This window comes from Athene noctua, chromosome 2 (genome assembly GCF_965140245.1).
Source record: "Athene noctua chromosome 2, bAthNoc1.hap1.1, whole genome shotgun sequence".
Lineage (NCBI taxonomy): Eukaryota > Metazoa > Chordata > Aves > Strigiformes > Strigidae > Athene > Athene noctua.
In genome coordinates, this window is record NC_134038.1 from 104,238,221 (window position 1) to 104,259,043 (window position 20,823).

Consider the following 20,823-nt stretch of genomic DNA (forward strand, 5'->3'; position numbering starts at 1 on the left):
AGTAACTCCTGAATGCATTCAATAGTGTGACCTATGGAGAAACGGACACACATCCTTCATAGCTATTATTGCTGTGAACTAATAAAACTTCATCTTGCACCTGGCACCTAATAAACATTTATCAGTTAGCACCAGCATCTACAATGAAAGACTGTTAATGAGCCATTGGTCTCTAAAGCCACTTTACTTCTTTCTGAGTACCATGATAGCACACCTGCTAAACTGGAAGAACTATCTCCATAACGGTCCCTCTATGTTCTCCCATTTAATGGGCTACAGGTGGCCTGAAGTATTCTAAACAAGCCTTGAAGTATTAACCTTTCAATACACAGGACTTCCGATTGCTTAACACAGAGAAAACCATCTGTACACGTTTCCTCACTGAGAGAATGCAGAAGGTAATACTGAGAATTCTGAATTGGTGGGTTTAAAATATAATAATCCATCTTTCCACATCTGTTCAAACATCAATACTATTAGAAAATAGTCAAGAATAGCAGCATTTGCAAAACACACCTTTATCCATTTTTTGTAAATCAATTACCAACCAGTTCTCAAGAACTCAGAAGAACCTTGCCCTAAAGCCTTAAGAGTCTCAAATAATGGCATGATCTATTAACTAAGGATTTTTTCTTTTAATGTACAGCATAGTAAGACTAGAAACCAGGAAAAATTTTATATCATATTATATTACAAGGAACCTGAAGGTGACCAAGTCAAACGAAATTTCATCCTATTGCATCTGGAACCTGAGCCAGCAATCAGGAAATTATTTTAGGAACCCACTTGTTTAGAAAACCTTCCTCATACCTCCTCTGCAGAGTCATCAAATGTATTTTTGGGACAAACTATCTACAGTTTTGGGGCAAAATGAGAGGCTGGTATGCTTAGCCACAGACAGATTTTGTTAAAAGTTGTAGCTAAGGCATTGCAATATATCCTTTATGCTTTTAAGTGAGACATAGTACCCAAGGCTTCTGTCTTTAATGTAACTGATCTAATTTTTAATCCAGACTCCAGATACTCCATGCGGTCCATTAGAATGAACTCAAGCTCTCACAGGTCCTATTAATATCCGATACAGCTTTAGGCATGAAAGTAAGACAGTTTATAATGGCAAGTGTAATAAGTTGGAGGAAAAAGTTGCCTGGTATGCTGTAGATCTGCAAGCTCTTGGAGGTTAAGAAGCAAGTTAGTGATGGCTAACCCTTTCCTGGGGAAATGTAGTGTTCTGCACAACCTCTTGGGTTCTGTTCCAATTCTACAGATTTATATAGATATAGAAACTTGAAATTAATCTAGTGATACTTAAAGAGAGCTCTATTTACATGTATACTTCAATTACAGTAAAACCATTTAGGAATTTCTCACAAAACTGAGAGCCCTTTAAGAATCCAGGATGTGTGTGGATTCTTGACTCCTCCCTAAAGTGACAGAGTTTTATGTTAATGCTTTCTTTGCAAAAAAGTCAAAGGCCATTTGTGGTGAAACATGCGATTCCAGATTAAAATAACTGAATGAAACCGTGTAACATTTTAGAAATTAAAAACTTTGTTGGTTTTTGCCAAATTTCTACGTCTTAAGTTGGACTGCAGGTAAATCCAAAAAACTTTCATGTGACAAACCACAACAAATCAAGTGGAAACAATGGTTAAACTGTTGTTCTTAGTGGACACATAAAGGCTGATCAGGAAAGCTTCAGGAAAGAGGTACAATTTTTTTAATACCAGGAAAAAAGAACTAATTCCCTTTTACCAATTTCTTTTCTAACTAGAGTTCTAAATTAATAACTTCTCATATCTCAGCCATAAAAATGAATCCTCTATCCCACACTTTATATTAGAACAAGAGGATAGACACGATCTCTTTTGGTCCCACACATCTATCTTATTAGGCTATTAGGGAAGTACAGGTATTCAGCAGATGTGTGGGCTGACAGGATGAGGCATCCCCTTTCCAAACTTAGCCAGTGTTTTAACTCACTTGTAGAAATTACACCTCATTAAATATGCTTTTTTTTTTTTTTAAAGATTTAAATAAAGCACGTCTTCCAGAAAAAGGAAAATGTACTTCATTAAACCTATGAAGAGCCTACCAAACCCTGAAATGCTTTAGTAACAGAATTATTTTTTGCTACTCTTAATTGGATCCTCACGACTTTATTTTCTCCTCCATTTACCATCTATTCTGACTGGGTATATCATCAGGAAAACAAATTCATAGTATCACTAACCTTTGTTGTCTGCAGCTATAAACCCAAGAATGTTTTCATGCCGTAGCATAACTGTTTGATAAATTTCTGCTTCGCGAAACCACGAGCGTTCCTCTCTTGAAGAGAATATCTTCACAGCAACTTCTTCTCCTCTCCACTTCCCTCGCCAGACTTCACCAAAGCGGCCCTTACCAATGCTTTCTTGAAGTACTATGGTTCTTGCAATTGTTCTTTGCACAAGTAGAGGTAAACCTAAAAAGAAGATTTGACATTTACCTTAAACATCACTAACAAAAGAAGTACTTATCATAAGTAGTAAATATAAGATCCATATTCCATTAAGATATTTCTATTAGAATGCACATAAACTCTCTTAAGATTTTAATACCCTGTTGTGAACTGCTAACAACCATGTATGGAAGATGCTACCTTCAGCCTTAAAGACCAGCAAAACATCATGCTACAAACTGCCTCTACAGTTGTAAAAAAGAAGGCACAAACTTCCTTCTAGTTTAGGACTTTGATAGCTTTAATGAAAAAAGAAACAAACCATGAAGCAATCAGGACTAGCATTGATGAGGGTTTTTTTTGGGGTTTGTTTGTTTCTTTGAAAACAATCTGCCTATAACTCTCCTGGTAAGGCAGTTTAAGAGCACTTTTGCTACTGATTCATTTACTCATCACTAGATATGACTTGGTCCCTTTCTAAGTTAAAGTTAAACCATGCTTATCAGCAACACTGAATGTCAAAAATTGACACTGAATGCTCAAGTACCCCAGTAGCCTGCTAGTACTCTCAAGCCACTGTAAAACAGGAAAACATACTTGTATTGCAAGCTTCCCATTTCACAGGCCATTCTTGTGCACCCCACTGTAACTATACTTGAGAAAAATGCTTACACTCATGAAGTTTTACAGCTTCTGAACATCTACGTGCTCACAGCACTTCATAACATGCTTCAGTAAGTTTATAGAACAAACAAGCAGCACTGGCATCCCCCAACCAGGGTGGGCTTTTGTTTATTTTAAACCTTTCCTGTTGTAACTGCAAAGCTTATCACAGAATCCTGTGGTGATACAACACTGCAGGATGAATGCATCAGCCAGGTTATCTGCTCACAATAAGCTCTCTTGGTATAGGATTATTTTGCTTAAATGCTTTGTAAAGTAATCTATTACTCCATAATCACTGTTCTAATAGCTGATAGAACAACATCTGTATTGCCTTATGCTACAGAAAATAAATCCCAACTAATAACTCAGATAACAGGCTCCTGTCCATCTCTGGACATTCTTTGCTAATAACAGCATTAGAAGGACATCTGATCACGTCAGTAGCACTGCCACGCTTATGCCTCAGTCTAAGGAGTGCAAATTAAAACACTGGGGAGTTCAGGGGAGTGCCTCAAGACTTCCAGACATACAAGAATTTTCTGCATGATCTATGCTGACAATATACCTACATGAAGAATGGAGGAGAAAAAATGGACACCATACCAATGATTTACTCATTGTTAGATGCTGCAGTAATTCCTACCAAAAAAGTTAAAAATTTTTGCTGTAATAGCTGTTCCTCAGGTCAATTGTGCTGCATGCTCAAAGTGTAAAAGCTCATCTATGAAGAGTAACTTTCATTCTTTATGGACAGACTTTTGAAATGCAGAAGAGGCCAAACTAGAACAACCACATGACCAAACTCAACCCTGAAAATTTAAAATTTGGTTTTGTTGGCCAGAGAAAACTTCCTCCTTAGCACTTATGTACTACTAAAAGCCTGCTAGCAAATGTTAAATATAAGCTGATTTTGTATACTTGAAATGGGCAATATGCCTAATATTTTCTTTTTCCTACAGCTGTTTCAGAAAACCACTTGTAAATTTTCAGTTTCAGATGCACTGGTCTCAATTTGCTATACCATTCACAGCCTTCCCTTGTTTTAAAAAAACCCCATGTCGTCCAAGGACATCAGCTAACCTCTAAACAGATACTAAGTTCTAAACCTTTCAGGCACAAAGTATTTCAACTTCACATTACAAACCCCCAGTCACATTAACATGCCATAATACAATAAAAACCCTGCTAACTGATCTATCCACCTTGCTCCTGTACTTATTTTTACAATACAAGATTTAACTTGCTTTTTTTTTTTTTTTTTCAGCTGTGCTTTCTCTTACTACTGCTGCTGAACAAACCCAGGAGATTGGAATCCATATTTATCTTGCATCCATAAGAATTCCTTACAGACTTTCTGTTGCAGCTGAGCAGTCTCCTCTTTTTGCTAAAAGGAAACACAGCCATGTATTGACAGGAACTTGAGCAACTCACTACTGTAAACCAGACTGCCTGGAAAGCAGCTCACTGGAGATAGCAATGTTAACCTTTGACATACACATTGGGCACAACTGTACTTCAAGCTCTTGGAGTACAGCTTCTTTTAACTGTGCATGGAGAAAGGTGACAGTTTCCTATTCAGGAGGATGAAAAAATTCAAGCCCATGTTAAATTCAACAGCAGCTTGTAACATTTGGCATCTTGTATTCAGCCACAGTCATCCTATTTATCCCTGAAGCCTTCATCATCATCTTCATACATCATAACGAAGTATCCTCAACGCCTTCTGAGAGTTTAACAAAAGAGTTTTTCGCTTTTCCATATCTTACACGTACTCTGATTAGTTTGGACCAATGACTGTTCAATGAGTAAGAAATTTGTGCCTGATTTGGATAATTCAGGAATTAAGGAATTAAGTGCTAAAGTACTAAAGATAGCCAACAAGAGCAGCTTCTAGAACTTTGTTCTTGTTCATAAGCCTCTGCCTGAAAGACAACTTCTGAAAAGTAATAAAAAAAAACAGCCCCATGAACTGTGGAAAATCTCGTTCCCTTCAAGCTTCTATAAACAGCAGATATATTTTAAAGGAGTTTTACATTCACTTAACTGACTCCACTTTACATTAGTGGATTTCTGAACACTGAATTCCTACTTGAAGTCACCTACCAATAATAACCAAAGCTTCTCTACTCTGCTTTAGACAATTCTTCCTATTTCCTTGCAACTAAGTTACTTTATCATTTGGGATGCCCAGCTGTTAGTCTCCAACTCACAATCTGTTTATACAATATGTAGTTGATATTTAGAGATTTGCATCATGATCTGAAAATCATTCTCAGTTCCAAGAGACTTTGAAATCCTTCTCTTAGAAGCTGCGGCTTCAGCAGAAGGATCTATTTTAGATGTTTCATCAACTCCTTTCATAAGACTCTAGTTGTTCCAGATCTTGTTTGTCATGGAACAACAGGGCAATACTAACAGAAGTCAAGACTGAATAATTGATAACAGGTTACTATTATTCATCATTGCAGAAAATAAATTCTACTTCCCTTTTGATCTGAGCGGGAAGCTCATTTTTAGAGTTTTGATCACTTCTCTGTTTTATAGGCTTCTTTTCAGAGAATACTGTAATACAAACCTGGTAGAATCCTTTTCATTTGACTAAGAGCTCTTTTGGTTCCTCAGTATGAATTTAAGAGCAGAACATGTACTGTAAGTCACCAGAATAAACACTTCCTTAGCGGTGCCTCTTAGGTCAAGATCATTTTGTCTGTTCTGTATATTTCCATTGTTTGTTGCAGGCTCTCACACCAACAGCACCCCTTTCACATAGTTCAGTTTCTGAAAGCTTAAGCACTATTTTAACAAGGGTGCCTGACCTTTCGCCCTTCAGTGACCCTGTTCCCCACCCCCATTTTATTCCATAAATACACAGTCTTCTCAATTTTAAGTGTGCTGTACCAAAGTCTGGATTAAAATACACATTTCAATGAGATTGAATTGCTGCAAGCATATTTCAGGACACAAGAAAATTGCCAGTTCAAGAGCTAGGGCACTGTAAATTTATATAGTAATTCACTAATTCTGAGACAAAGTGATGCAAGTCATTGCAAATATATACACTGCCAACAGCACAGAAAGTAAGTACTTGAAGCACCTATCCCGCTGTCATAATAAAAAGTACAGAACACTAAATAAGGCTAATACTTGTCTCACGAACAGCTGAACAACATAGAATTCACTGCAGCTGAATTAAAGTATCACTCCTAAGGAAACATCCAGTCTTGTTTTACAGTGAACGTGACTTTGTCTTCCAAGCATAAAAACAAATTAGTGAAAAGCTTTTCTTAGGGGTATGTCAAATTTGACCATATGTGTTGGTTTTCTTCCTCTGATGCAGCCATCAGCAGTCAATGCTCAAATACTATAGCAGGCCAGGTGCTCTGGGAGTCCAGACCAGCCTGACTGTCCTAAAGCTCTGAAAACTAAGTAATTCCCCAGAATGCTGCTTTTACTTAAAGTGTAATTTGCAAATAGGCAAGGGAATAGTCACTAGTTTCTAGTCATTTGCTCTGGAGGAAGTATCCTAATTTTCTTCTAACTGGGATTTCCCACTTTTCAAGAGCTTGTTTTGAATTTCCAGAGTTTTCAAACATGAAGAGGGGGTCAGAAGGACCACAGGGAAAGGCCAGAAGGAAAATGAAGGAATATTTCTGACAACAGATTGAAAGACCAATTGACAACTAAGCCTGAATCGACACAGGCCCAACTTCTGACCTAAAGAAGTGTGGGAAAGCAGCCATGTAGAAAGTGGCAGAAGTGCTATGTTTATCTACAGAAGTTAGAAGGGGACTATCAACCAGACAGTACTTTAAAACAAGTATGACTAAACACAGTTTCAAGGGAAAACTATAAAGGCTTCTGTACCTGCAGAAATTAAGAGTTTTATGCTCCTAAAGGCATAAAAATTATGTATCATAGCTTCCTCCATTCCAAGAAACGTAAATCTCCAACTCCTTCATATTGTCTAAGTCTCTTACTTCTGTATACCCCTCTGAGAAAGAATCTAACTAGATGAGTAATTCCAGCATTCGCACTTAGCAAGTTCTGGCCCAGTATGTTGGAAGTTCTATTAATCACTTTATTTTAGTTATTGCTGTTAGTAAATGAGAGAATTGAGATAAGCACAAACTACTAAAGCTCCAGTTTTAACCAGACAGCAACTTGCCCTTGTCTTATTTGTACAAACAAACAAAAACTTTCAACTGAAACATAACTGCCTGCACACTCAGTGCAACCTCACCTTCTTCAGTGAAGATATGACTAACGATGACTTATTCTGACCTCTATTCTAAACATGTTCAGCAAGTTATGCTGATTTTACCTGATAGAGCAACAGACTCTAAACAGTTTTACCAGTTACTGACCCTGGGAAAGAAACAACCTAGATGCTTGGGTTTTGTTGTTAGAATTTTTTACAATTCTGGGAAATTAAAGAATTCAGCAGTTGAGAATGAAACACCAGTATTTTTTGCAGAAAGTACTCTGAAAGGGCATGGATGTTTCAGCACATACATTTGCAAGCAGTAGGAATAATTTTCAATATTAAACTTCATACCCAGTAGAAGGCCAACAGGAAGCTGCAGTACACAATCTGATGTCTCACTCCTTAACATGGACCAGAGACTAATTAATTTATACAATGATTAATCTGACATATCATCCCCTATCAATACCTATTAAACCATATTTCTGTGACACAGACCACCATAATCCTGTAAGCAACTATGTCACGACTACAATAGCAGAGACTATATGCAGTGAGCAGACTACTGCCTCATGTTCCCAGAGCAACACCTGTTAATGTCAGAACTAAAACAATTCATGAAATCAAGGGATAGACATTCTTAAGACATGGTCTGCATACCCCATCCATTCTATACACTTAGAAATGGCTATTTGCAACTGAAAAAGTATCTCCACTAAGGAGACAATTGGCTAAAATACTAACTCATACTTGGAATTCAGAATATTCTTCATATACCAATAGCTAGAGCTATAAATGAGTTTTCAGTTTAAAGCTAGAGAAAAGAACTTCACAAATTATCTCAAAAAAAAAAAAAATCACAAAACCTGGTAGTTTAGATACACTGTGCAGAACAAAAAGGTAAATAACTGAGCCTTACTAATAGAGGAGAACAAAACTTTTACAACAGCTGACTGATACTCTCTGTGTATCTGACTGTACTCTTCAGAATGATGAGCTGTATCAGCAACTCAGTATGTTTCTTTTATTTCCATATACTGAATCTTCACCGATACTGAATGAATCTACATGAAAGTAGTTTTTCGAGTCATTTCTCCAGTTAATTATGTTTAAGCAAATTTGACAATATTAAAAAAAAAAGAAAAGCGCCTTACAAGGCTCTTAAAGTAATCACTAGAAGTATGACATTACCTGACCCAGAGCCTGAAGTTGTCATATCATAAATTAAATCCTTTAAAGTAGTTCCTTCTGATATAAAGGGGCGATCCAGTGAGGGATCTTCTTCACTTGGCACACGATGATGAATTACAGTACGATTATGGCAAAGATATAGAATCAACATTAGAGAAATGCAGACAAAGCAGACAGGTCCAGCAATGACAGCAGCCAGTTCCACAGGTCCCAGATTAGACGCTGGTTTTCCTGGAGTAGGGCCTGACAGGAAAAAGAAAAGAAAATGTTAAAACTATTTTTTTTTCTTAAAATGCAACTAAATTTATTGTATTTCAGTGAACTTCAAATTATTTCAATTATCTGTTAATATTCAATTATTTGTTACAACTTTTGCACACTGACTTTTTCAAGAATCAAAATAAGTACTACAAAGGACAAAAGCAACTATGTGCTTACTCACAGTTTCCATTTACCTTACATCTAAGTCTTCAAAACTGGCCCTAACATCCCTACCCAAAAGATTAAGTTTCCTGTTCCAAATTTCTCAAAATTTTATTTGCAGAATCTGAAGTGTACTTTAGACCTTCAAATTCACCTACAATTTCTAAACTAAAACTTCCATTCTTACAGAATTTTCTGTTTAAGAAAACCCCACAAATATGACCAAAACCCTTACCTGGTGTTGGAATTGGAAGTTCTATTTTATTGCAGTGGTCTCTGTCACAGCAATGAGCCAAAGTACTGACTCCATCTCTGGAGGAGGGGGAACAAACAAACGGCCTGTCTCGGGGAATCAGATCAATTTCTGCTATACACATACTATTGCGTATGACTTTGTCTGCAGTTCGTGTTACTGAGGTAAAACACATCCCATCTGTCACACATGTAAAGTTGTCTTTTGTACAGAGGTGGCAGTAACACTGCAATGCTGTATTGAGAAAAAACATTAATGTTAGCATTGGTACATGTTCCAAGTTGAGAAACAACTTGAACGGCTAAAGAAATACAAGTTCAAAACACTAGGAGGCTTATCTTTCTGGTTACATAGACACAGAACCATGACACCAAAGAACAACACTGCAAGGCTTTTTAGTGGGACAAAAAGAAATTTAGGAGATTAGCAGGTGAAAGAAAATAATATTTAAAGCTGAAGCGGTATCTCCTTATACAGTTATGTATTAAAAGAGAAAGGCTGCAATCCTAGATATTCCTCCAGGTAAAGAAGTTCTATTACAGTTCCTCTCATTAAAGAGTTAGACTTTTTAATAACGCTATCCTCTATAGCATGCAATTCTGCTATTTTCAAACTGAATATAAACAATGCCATTTTTTCACAGTAACCATGGGTATAGCTTTAGTAAGTGACAAATAGGATGCTACTGGTTACCCAAGATTAATACTTCATACATTATTTGATGGCTTCAATTTTGTGCTGAGGAAAGAGCATATAAAGGCTTAATCCTCATTAAAAAACAAACCCTGAATGACCCGAGAACATACCCTTCCACGCAAGCAGAATATGGTTTAGACTTGTTATTTATGAAGCCACAGGAAAACACTGCCTTACATTACTCAAGTTCCTGGCTTACTAAAGCGATCAATTGCACTAGTAAAGAAAGGGGCATGGGGAGGGAAGCAGAAATGACAGACTAATAATGTTTAAGATGATCAGGTTTCATTCTTTAAATTGCAGAAGTTCTTGGAGAAGAAAGACTGCTACTTCAAATTTCTTTCTCCATTCCTTCCTGCATTTACAGGGCCAAAGCCAGACAGAAAACAGTGCAGCAGTGACAATAAAAATACCAATACACTCTGACTCCACTTGTTCATCTGTGGAGAGCAAAAGGTAGCACAGAACTTGTGTATGTGCATGTAGGAAGATTACAATACAGAAATTTAGACAAATTTAAAATCTTAAGCATTCGTGCTCAAAACACAAAAATGCACTGAGCCATGACCAAGCCTATTTAAAGGGTACATACAAAATCTCCCACCAAAGCTGTGAGGATTAATAGGTAGCAAAGCAAAAGCTGCCCCAAAATCTGAAATTCAGTGTTCCACTTAAACTCCAGAAGTTTAAGATAACCACCTGAATTGCCTTGGATTTTAAATTCATTATATCCAATGATAGATGGGTGTAAATACATGGTGATCTCATCTCAAATATATATTCCATCTCAAAGTCTTAACACCGAGTTGTACCCCTTTCTCTGAAAACACCTCCTTCCCCCAAGATTTTGAATCAAAACAAATTATTGCCATTCATCCTTTACTGTTACAGACAAGATAAAGTTCTGAGGACCCAGTACAGAAAGATAACCCATGTTTCAAGAGTCACCAGCCTACAGACCAGTCAGAAAAATGGAGAAAAACCATGAATGGGATCACAAAATTATTTGTTTAGTATGAAGATTATTGAAAAAAATAATTAGAATGTATATGAAATAAGAACTGGTACATGCAAAGGTAAGGCTTCTTAACAGTACCACTTTGTGAAGATGCAATTTCCTACTCCCACCCACACCAGAGAAGTAAGGAGTCTTATTATTCTAACTATGACAACATTTAACAGTTATATTCCTGTTGGTGTGCCTTTGGCAATTTACACTTGAACATTTTTTTTTTTTTAACCCATTAAAACCATTAAAAGTTTCCTAAAATATTCACACATTGATATTTCTTTTAACTTGCTTAACAAGCAGGCCTTTATCTCATTGGCTTCTATCTCACTGTCTATAACTTTTCTTTTTCTATCTAAATAATACACTTGGCTCATCACAACGGCGTATGCATCTGAATGCCTACGCTAAGAGACAGATACTCAGCAAGATGTATTTCCATTGAGTCACTGTACACAGACCAAGTTACTTGAAGTGAAAAATGAGGTTTGGGTTAACCTTGTTACGCTTATTCATCTTCCTGATCTTGTGAGGCTGTAGAGACATGCTGATACCACTATGACTAAATCAAACATTTAATGTCTTACCTTCCTCATTAATTTTGTTCCCACCTCTCTTTTGCTAGAGAATTCCCAATGAGTGCAATTTAATACAATTTATACTTTTGTTCCAGTTTGATGCCACTATTTTCTAGTCTCCTGCCAAGACACTGTACACTGTCACACACAACTGAATGGTTTCCTCGGCAAAAATAAATCACTACTCTCCCCACCCTTAGGAGCAGAAAACAATGCCTCATCAGCTGAATAACCAAAGCTTCTAGGAATACGGGTTTTTGCTGCTCTCTAGTGGACATTCTCTTAAAAAACCCACAACCTATTAAAAAGTGCTTCAGCTCCTTTCTCACTCTCACCACTTAACAAATCTTTATGCCTTTCAACTCAAGTGGGTAACAGTAGAATTTCCGTATTTTACTAACAGGAAAATTAATTCGGCATCTTCAGCAACAATCCATACCAGGAGGAGAGGAAACAGAATTAGAATAGTCTTGCCCATGTCTCACTCTCCAGTATCTACATTATAAAGAACAAAGACTACGACTATACGAACACACTGTGGGTGAGACTTAAAACATCAGCTGGTATGAGAAGTCAGTGACCAAGTTTAGTTAAATCACTTCATTCCCATAAGGAAGCGTTTTCACTTACAACAGATCTCAGAGAAAAAAATATCATACCGTTGTCCTCTTAGAGATACAAATTTTTGTCTCCAAGTAGTCTGTGTTCTTCTCAGAGAAAGATCATAATAATTTTAAAAACTCAGACAGAAACCAGCCAGGTCTCCAGGTTCACTTAAACGAATATGTAAGTTTCTAGAATGGGTTAATAAACAGTATGTAAGGAGAGAATGACAACTCTGATATTGGCCAGGGACAAAGCCAAGAACAAAAATTAGTAATTTAGTGCCTTCTCTACTCCATTTCCTCACTGTGCCATGGCCATTCTAATCACTCCTGCTTTACGCAACTGACTACCATAACAGAAAACAGTGAGACAATGCAGTTACAGAAGTGTGCGTGTGCATTATGGCACTTACCATGTCACAAAAGTTACCAACAGCCTACTTCTCATACCTCAACCTGACTCAACAATAGATTAACCTCTTGTGTTGAATACAATTACTTAGGCGATTTCTCGTGCTCAGACTCTCAAGTTTGACAGTTGTGTACTCCCTTTAAGAAGTCTTTGTTCCATGGGTGTTGCAGCCTGGAAAGCCCACAGTGAGGGTAAAGCAAGCTGGCAACATAAATGAGACACTGAAACTACACAGCTTGACAAGACTTAAAATAAGCTGGTTCTCAAGAGCTCAGATATTAATTATCTGTTCATGTTTTGTATCTAGTATTAAGTCCACCCTATCTGCTTAGCTTTTAGAAGTCCGTACCATTAAGTACCTATTGAAACAGTCTTGTATCTGTTGTCTTTCTGAAGTAAGAAAATTTTCACAAATCCTTTATTTTTAGAATTGCATAAAACCCTATGAATCACTAATACAGTATTTGCTAACACCCTGCAGAACTACTTCAGCCAGACAGTTTAGCATAGAACACCACCTTCAGCCAAAGAATTTTTATTTGGAAACGATATGTTGAAATACTGTCTTTCAAAGGATGCTAACAAAGGGTACTACAGCAGTTAAAACTTGTTAAGTGCTCTAAAAAAAACCCCAAACCCACATCTTACTACGAGTAATTAACTATTTTATATTATTAATACTTGTATTCATTTAATCATATATCTTTGTTTTACAAATTTAGAAAAGACAAGTAGTCTCAGACAGCATTATGCTGAAGAAGAAACTCCATACCCTTCTTTTGTGACATTACAACTCTTGTCCCACGGAAAATAGCACTTTTGAAACAAAAATTTTGCCAGAAAGTAGAACTTCAGAAGAACAATTAAGACTCTTGGTTCCAGAAGACGTAGAGTTTCAAGGTATAAAGAAGCATGGCTATGATGTGCAAGAGACAGTAACAGATTTTGTGGAGGGCTGTAGTGTTTACTGGTAGGTTTCTTCCCTATCCAATAAAATTTGCCAGAAGAAAGCATAATAGAGAACAGGAAACTGGCAGCACCTTTCTGACACTCAGACAACCCCCTTAAACAATACACCTGACTTATCTCTGAACTCTTCTAGCTCAAGATACAAAAATGTTTAGGTGTCACAACATCTGGGACATAGGTAATTTTTTTTTTTTTTTTTAACCATGATATTTCATGACCTTCACTAACTCATTCTTCTCACCAAGGCACTAATTAAATTTATCTGTTGTAAAGTAACAGCACTGGATATCAAGTTTTCTGGACAGCTTTCCCATACATTTCATCCATCTTTGTTAAGTAAAACTTTCACTGAAAATGGCAGGTTTTGGCAACCAAAGTGATGTGCTCAAGAAAACAGATAAACTACTTTATTAAGGCACTATCCTTAACTTGCAATTAATAATAAAGTCTCGTGAAAAACCCAGCTTCAAAAAAGCTGTATTATATTCTCCATAGCACAGGTGCCAAACGGCACTATCAGTTTTTCTGCATCTCATCCATAAAGCTACTCACAGATACGTTCATGCCTCTTACAGCAAGGTACATTAAAAATCTGTTCTTGGTATCTTTCATAGAAGAGTATGCTTTAGAAAAACAAAAGAAAGTTAAGAGCCTAGGTTATAGTTTTACTAACATTATGAAAACATTAAGACTAAAGATCTCATTAATTCGTATTATTACATTTATTTCAGCATACCAATCAGATTTTCATCTTTATTTGCAATTAGGAGCAACAGTGTGCACTCAAGTTTCCATGGGATGACTCTCCAGAATTCTAGAGAGACCAAAGACTATGGCGCACACAGTTTAAAAAAAAACCAAAACCAAACCAACCACCAAACAGACCTAAATTTCAGACTCTGTCTTACAAATCAGGGCTGTTCTACTGTTCAGTTAGCTGCTGTGATTCATTACACACTCGATCTCCATATAAACCGTATCACTAGACGATTCATTCACGCAGTAACACTAGCATACTGCAGAAGAGCAGCATCAGAAGCAGGCAGAAAATGCCAAACTTTTGCCAACTCATGACAAGAATACTAAGTAATAGTAGCCAAATTATATCTTGTACTTCTTTGTCAACTTAATCCGCAGTGTTCAGACAAAATGAACCCCTTTACCAGTACCTTTCTTTGAGTTACGGATGAAGAACACTGGATCCCCATCTACTGCCTGGGATAGGAAGAATTTACCTTCTTTTAAAAAAGAGTAATACATCACCACTTCCCTCCTTAAGCTTTTGGTTTTGATTGATCAGAGGCATTAAAAGGGAAAAGTTCAAAGCTCAAATCATGGTAAAATCTCCCTCAGCATCTAATTTGAGTGTTATGTAAGAAAGCTTTACATTACTAAAGCCTGCTGCACCTTTTCAAGAACAGAACAACCACTATGGGTAACTGAAGCTTAACTGTTTCCACAGATTCTCTATCTTCTTCAATAAGAATACGGGCAATTAAGACAGCATTTTAGCATAGCAAGCTATGTTTTCTTTAAGTAATATTTTCTTTACTGCACAAGTACCATCTTAGATTGAATTACAAGCAGCATGGTAAAAATCAAGGGATGTCTTATAGCTGTAACTGAAGAAAGTCTTGGTGCTTCTCCACTTCCTCTTTAAAACCCAAAGCAACATACAATCCACCTACAGAAGAATTTAAGAAGGGGACCAATTATAAAACGCACATTCTGTGTTATCTGTCATCATCACCTACCTTGCTACAGATGAAACTGAAACCTAAACCAATTAGAGTAGGGTGTCCGTAATATTTGCATATCCCATTAGGACACACAGCCCAAACTGCTAACCAAAGGACAAAATAGGCTTTTTAAAAAACCCAAAAAAACCTTTCTTGCATTTCTGAATGCTATTAAGAATTCCTGTTTTGTGCACGAGCTCTGCAACAGCACAGCTCCGATACCACCTCTCTCTTACAAGAGCGCAGAGGCACAGAAGGCTGGCGGAACCAGACCGTTTTGCCGGGTTGCCCTTCACTGTCTTCCTTCGGCGCGCCCCGGGGAGCTGTTTGAGAGGTCCCCGACCCACACCACCACCTCGACACCCGCCTGCGGAACAGGCGCAGCCAGCGCACCGCAACGTGGCGTGTCACGGAGCTAAAGCATCTGACGTGGGAGTCTGGGGAGCCTTTTACCTTCGCGACGCGGAGCACTCAACACGTCCCTACCTACACCCGCCGGCGCCGCTCGTCTCGCCTCGCCTCCCCCGGGGCACCGCGTGCGCGCGCTCCGGAGCCACGGCACGCGGCTTCGCCCCGGTGCGAGGCCGGGACGCCCCGGGGGGGGGGGGGGGGGGGGGGGAAGGACGCTCCACCACCGATAACCAAGTTGCCTTCGTAGGCCCACGGTACACTCGCGCCCGCGTGGGAAGGGAAACGACGGCCACAGCCCACGGGGGCAGGGGCCGGCGGGCTCACGGGGGCGCGGGAAAGTTGCCGCGGGCGGACGCCATCCCCGGCGCTTACTCCGAAGGGGTAGGGCGGGCGTCAAGGGGAGCCGCGGCCGGTACGGCGCCCGCCCCTCGGCCACCCTCCCCCCCCCCCCCCAACCCGCCACCGCCCCCCCCAGCCGCCGCCCCTCCCGCGGAGCCGCCGCTGCGCTCGGCCAACAAAGGGACGAGCGGCCCCCGGACTCCGCCAGGCTCGGACACCGGGGAGGGGGGGGGGGGGGGGAGGAAGGCGACTCCGCCCCAGCCGGCCCCTCCGCCATGTTGTTGAAAGGAACCGACGGGGACCCGCAGCCCCCCGCCGCTCTCCTCCCCCCGCCCCAGGCACCACCTCACCCGCTCCCTCCCCTCCCGCCTTTCCCCCCGACGCGCGTGCACTCACCGGCCGTCCCGGGGAAGCGCAGCGCGGCCACCGCCAGGCACAGCAGGGCCCAGGGCCGCCGACTGGCCGCTACCGCCATGGTCCGGTCCCGACACCGTGCAGCCAGGGCGCGCGCGCGTCCGCCAGCCAGGATTCCGCCTCGCGCCGCGACCCGACACCCCCCACCCGCCCCCCACCCCGGGCCCCGCCCCGCCCCGCCCCGCCCGAGGCGGGGGGAGAGAGAGAGACAGAGAGAGAGCGAGAGAGCGACGCTCGCGCCGCCAGCACCTCCCCGGCTCGCTCCTGCCGCTAACGGCGCTGCCGCGGCGGCGCCGCCCCATTGGCCGCTTCTCCCCCGCTCCGCTCCCGCCCCGCCCCGCCCCGCCCCCCGGCAGCTGCCGAGAACCCCAACAACAACAGGCGTCTGGAGGGCGCAACCGGCGCGGCCGAGGGGCGGGGCGGGGCCATGATTGGCGGCTGGGGGGCGGCGCCTCGGGGAGCCCCGCAGCGCGGCCGGACTCGGCGCTCGGGTAGCTGGAGGCGCGGTCCCTGCGCACGTAGCCCCGGGCGCTGCCGGCAGGCGCCGTAGCTTCTCTCCGGAGCGGGCGAGCCGGCGCCCGGCGCGGCGGGGGAGAACAGCCCGGCCGAGGCGCTGCGGCGGCTCCGGCCCGCGGCGGCCAGGACCGTGCCGCCAACCCTCCCCGCCGCCCGGACTCGCTGGCTGCGAGGTGCGGCGCCGCTGCAGGGAGGCGCGGGAGGAGTTAGGCGGCCCTCGGGTTGTCCCGGGAGAGGAGGACAAGCCCCAGAGAAACTGCTCCTCTGTGCAGGTCGTGCGGGCGGGAGACGGAGAAGCGCGCCGAGGCCTTTCGCTGCTCCCTCGGGCGGGCTGCCGGGCCGGCCGTAGAGGTGACGGCGCTTACCCGCCGCTGACACCGCGGCTGCCGTGCGCCCGAGGCGGCTCGGCCTTCGCGCCGCCGGTCCGAAAGCCTGCCTCGCAGTCCGCCCGCAGAGGCTTTGTCTTCCGGCAGCACCAAGAGCTGGAGGGCAGAGCCGGCGAGTTTTAGCACCGTGAGAGGAAGGAGCAGCGCTGCCCGCCGGGCGCAGCGCCCGTCCTGCCCCTCAGGCTGTGCCTTCGCTGCGCCTGACGGGGGGAGTTAGTCGGGGATCGGAAGCGAAGTGGCGCCGTCCAAATAGCTGCCTGACGTTCTACTTAATCTTACAGCCTGTGGCAACCAGGATCCAGCCAGTGAAGAAAATCGCCATGACTGAGTTTGTTAGTTTTATCCACAGCTTTATTCGCTTTTGCATGGGTGGCGGGGAAGGAGGAAAGGTGCTCTTCCTCTCTGCTTCCCTCTTGGGATCAGGTAACCACTCTCCCAGCAGTTGCCTGCTTTGGGAATCTGTCCCGCAGTCCATTACCTGGATGTTGTGTCCAGATCCTGAATCAGTTCAGAGTCCCTCAAGTTCAGCTTGTGCTTTTCTACTACTTCTGTTGCTCGTTTTGCTTGCTCTGTGACCCTCCAATCATGGGATGGGTCACATAGGTCACAGGTGCTTTTCCACTCGTGTTACCTGCAGCCACTCTGGCAAGCTCCACATACCCTCTCTGCCAGATGGTGACTTCCCAGTTCAGAGTGTTCAGGGCAGCAACCTCCACACTCTGCAGTGCCACATTCACTTCCATGTCACACTGATCTGTCTCCTTTTTACTTGCAGTTGTTCAGCCAGCATAGCCTTTCTAAAAAGTCTTGTTTCTCCTACAGTACAGTTCACCCAGATAAGAATCTGGATAATATAACAGTTCGAAGTGAGGTAAATTCATTCATTCTCTCTCCCTTTCTGAGCAATGATTGGCATCATATATAAACAGACACTAGTTACGTTTTCTCTTGCAGAAGAGTATCTTAATGACGTCCTTTGTGACAGATGTTGGACCAAATGTCTGGATTTGATATAGATTCATGTCGTAATGAACTGCTGAAGTTGACAACACCAAGCAATCATGTTCTTAGTTATCTGTATGTAGAAATACTTAAAGGTCCAATCCTCAAGTGATACACTAGCATCAAAAAGAAATACTGAAGAACTGTTAAAATTGCTCAAATCCCGAGGCACTGTTAAAATTACTCAAATCCCAAGGCATCTTTTAAATTAATTTATAGCACTGAAACTGTAAGTTAAGAAAATTATATGCTTGGGGAAAAAAAAAATCCACTATTCATTTCCCCATCACAAATCTTCTGGATTTAAGGATGGGCCACAGTCAATATCTCTGAAGGAAGGTGGGAAACAGAAAGCAGAGCATGATGAAGGGTTTCTTGCAGGGCTCCCAATTCAGTCCTGCAGGGAGCATTCTGAATTAGCATCCTGAGCCATGTTTGGCTGCCAGCCATAGAAAGAATACAATGAATTGGTAACTTGCAGATAAGAGCTCACCAGCTAAGATGGTTTCAAGTCACTTCAGCAAACAGGCCACTGTAAATTAAATATTTTTGCCAGGCCTCACATTTCTTGCATAACACACATGAGGTAAAGACCACTACTGATGAAATGCCTACAATTATGTCATCCCCTGTCCTGATCCCTGAGTAATCTTGTGTGCCACGTTAGATTCAAAAGCCAAAGTAAACTTGGGGCAGAAGCGGCAACTGCAAAGCTACTGAAATGGACTCACTATGTCCATAATTGCCCCTTTTCCTGCCATGCCTCTGTTCCATGTTTCCATATTCTTAGGACTGCAGCTTCTTGTCTTAATTAAGTTTGGGTATAAGAACTTATGATAGAGACTCTTGATGGTAAAAGGTCTCTCTCCGGTAGACAATTGGATCTTGTTCTTGTTGGAAGGTGACTGACTGTGAAGGTCAGTGTGTGCACATTCCCGCATTAGCTCTCCCTTGTTACTGTGAGATTCATCCCTGTGTTTTTCCATTGTCTTTCTCCCACTATTCTGCAGTTGGTTCTCCTCTTCCAGTATTTCAGTGTTCCCATTCCTTCATATGAGCTTTGTAACTGCTTCTAATGCAAACAGGGGGTGCTCTGGTCTTGGTGGGACTGTATCTTTAGGAGGGTTATGTGAGAGGTACTTAGATTTACTTGTTGAGTTGCACAGTAGTTCGTGTTACATACTCTGATAATAAAATCTGTCTTTTTTGCTATACAAGATGGAGCAGTTAGATAAAAAATACAAAATACAAAATACAAGTGATAGCCTGAGAAAATTTAAATCATCGTTTTCTCCCTGTGTTTGTAAACAACCGAATGTGAAACCAAAGAAAATGAGGAGATCTTATTTATGACTGCACCTAGTTACATTCATCGTTAAATATGCTAGTTAAGCAAATGGGCCTAAGTCAGCAAACAGTTTTCAAGATACGCCTTTCTGTAAAATGACGTTTATTTAGGAAGAAAATAACTTCTGCATTTTCATGTTTTTCAAAATTACAATAATTGCTTGGCCTTTTTCTTCCAAAATAACATGAAAAAACAGTATCACTCTACAAATTTGCCAAGTTCAGTAGAAAGCTACTCCTCACCATTGTATATTTATGACATTTTAACTGGATGTATTAAACATTGTTCTTCAGCGTTTCATGTGAGGGAATCTTTCAAACCACTTCTTACCTACTTTAATCCATCTTTGTTTTCACAGTGTTTACGATAATGGAAATAATGTAGTCAGTGGAAATAGAAGAACAGGCAAAAAAACATTTTGCCCACCCTTATTTATGTCATAAATTAATGAATTTTCACCATTCCATTTATAGAAAGATGCAATAAATTTCATCCTTTCTTTAATGCACAGTCAAACACAAAGCAAGGCAACACAGAAAATCCAAATTATCAGGCTTTATGAGATCTGTTTAGATGGTCAAAATGGTTGAGACTGTTTTAAAAATCCTTGCGTTTCAAATTGAGTAAAGCAGATTATTATACAGGGAATATCTGCAATTTAAACATAGGATAATTTCTTGCCACTAGAATATCACATTTATACACATACGCAGCATCCACAGGGAGAGCGGATGAAATAATGAATCTTTACTTGGTGCTAGTTTTATTTCTTGCAAGAATTGCCAGGTTTTGAATGTTTCTTATGCTTGCCTTCTGAAAGATGGAAAACAAAATGTTTGCAACTGCATGAAAGGTTCAAACAGAACTCTGTAATGCTGAAATGCTGGGGTTTCAACCCCAAGCCCCAAATTAAGGTTGACATATGGGTGATTTCCTGTTGGGGAAGGACCTCCCGCCTCCCTGGAACTAGGCTCCAGTCAGGTCTGGCCTTTGTAAACATGGGCTGTGTAGAGATTCAGTATGTGGCTTCCTTGGTCTTATGTATTTGGTTTGTTGACTCTGTTGTCTCCTGTCCCTTCTATGGGAGACTGCATTTCACCATTTATTCCACCCATTGTTGGTCGTGCGGTGGTGGTGTTGGGGTCAGTGGGATTGATGTTGATTATGTATAATCTGACTTGTTTGTACCCCCAGTGCTCACCCATGTACTGACTCTTGTGTA

General features: G+C 41.3%; 1 protein-coding gene across 1 annotated transcript in view; it reads right to left on the reverse strand.

Annotated features, from left to right (window-relative positions):
- TGFBR1 (transforming growth factor beta receptor 1) overlaps nucleotides 1-16,441 on the reverse strand; it is a 34,808-nt gene extending 18,367 nt beyond the window's left edge. The window contains exons 1-4 of the mRNA XM_074899783.1: nucleotides 16,332-16,441; nucleotides 9,160-9,411; nucleotides 8,502-8,744; nucleotides 2,234-2,464 (exon numbers count right to left, since the gene is read on the reverse strand). Coding sequence (XP_074755884.1) covers nucleotides 2,234-2,464; nucleotides 8,502-8,744; nucleotides 9,160-9,411; nucleotides 16,332-16,410 — 805 coding nt within the window. The 5' untranslated portion in view covers nucleotides 16,411-16,441. The remainder of the gene's footprint in view (nucleotides 1-2,233; nucleotides 2,465-8,501; nucleotides 8,745-9,159; nucleotides 9,412-16,331) is intronic.
- Nucleotides 16,442-20,823: the final 4,382 nt, after the last annotated feature.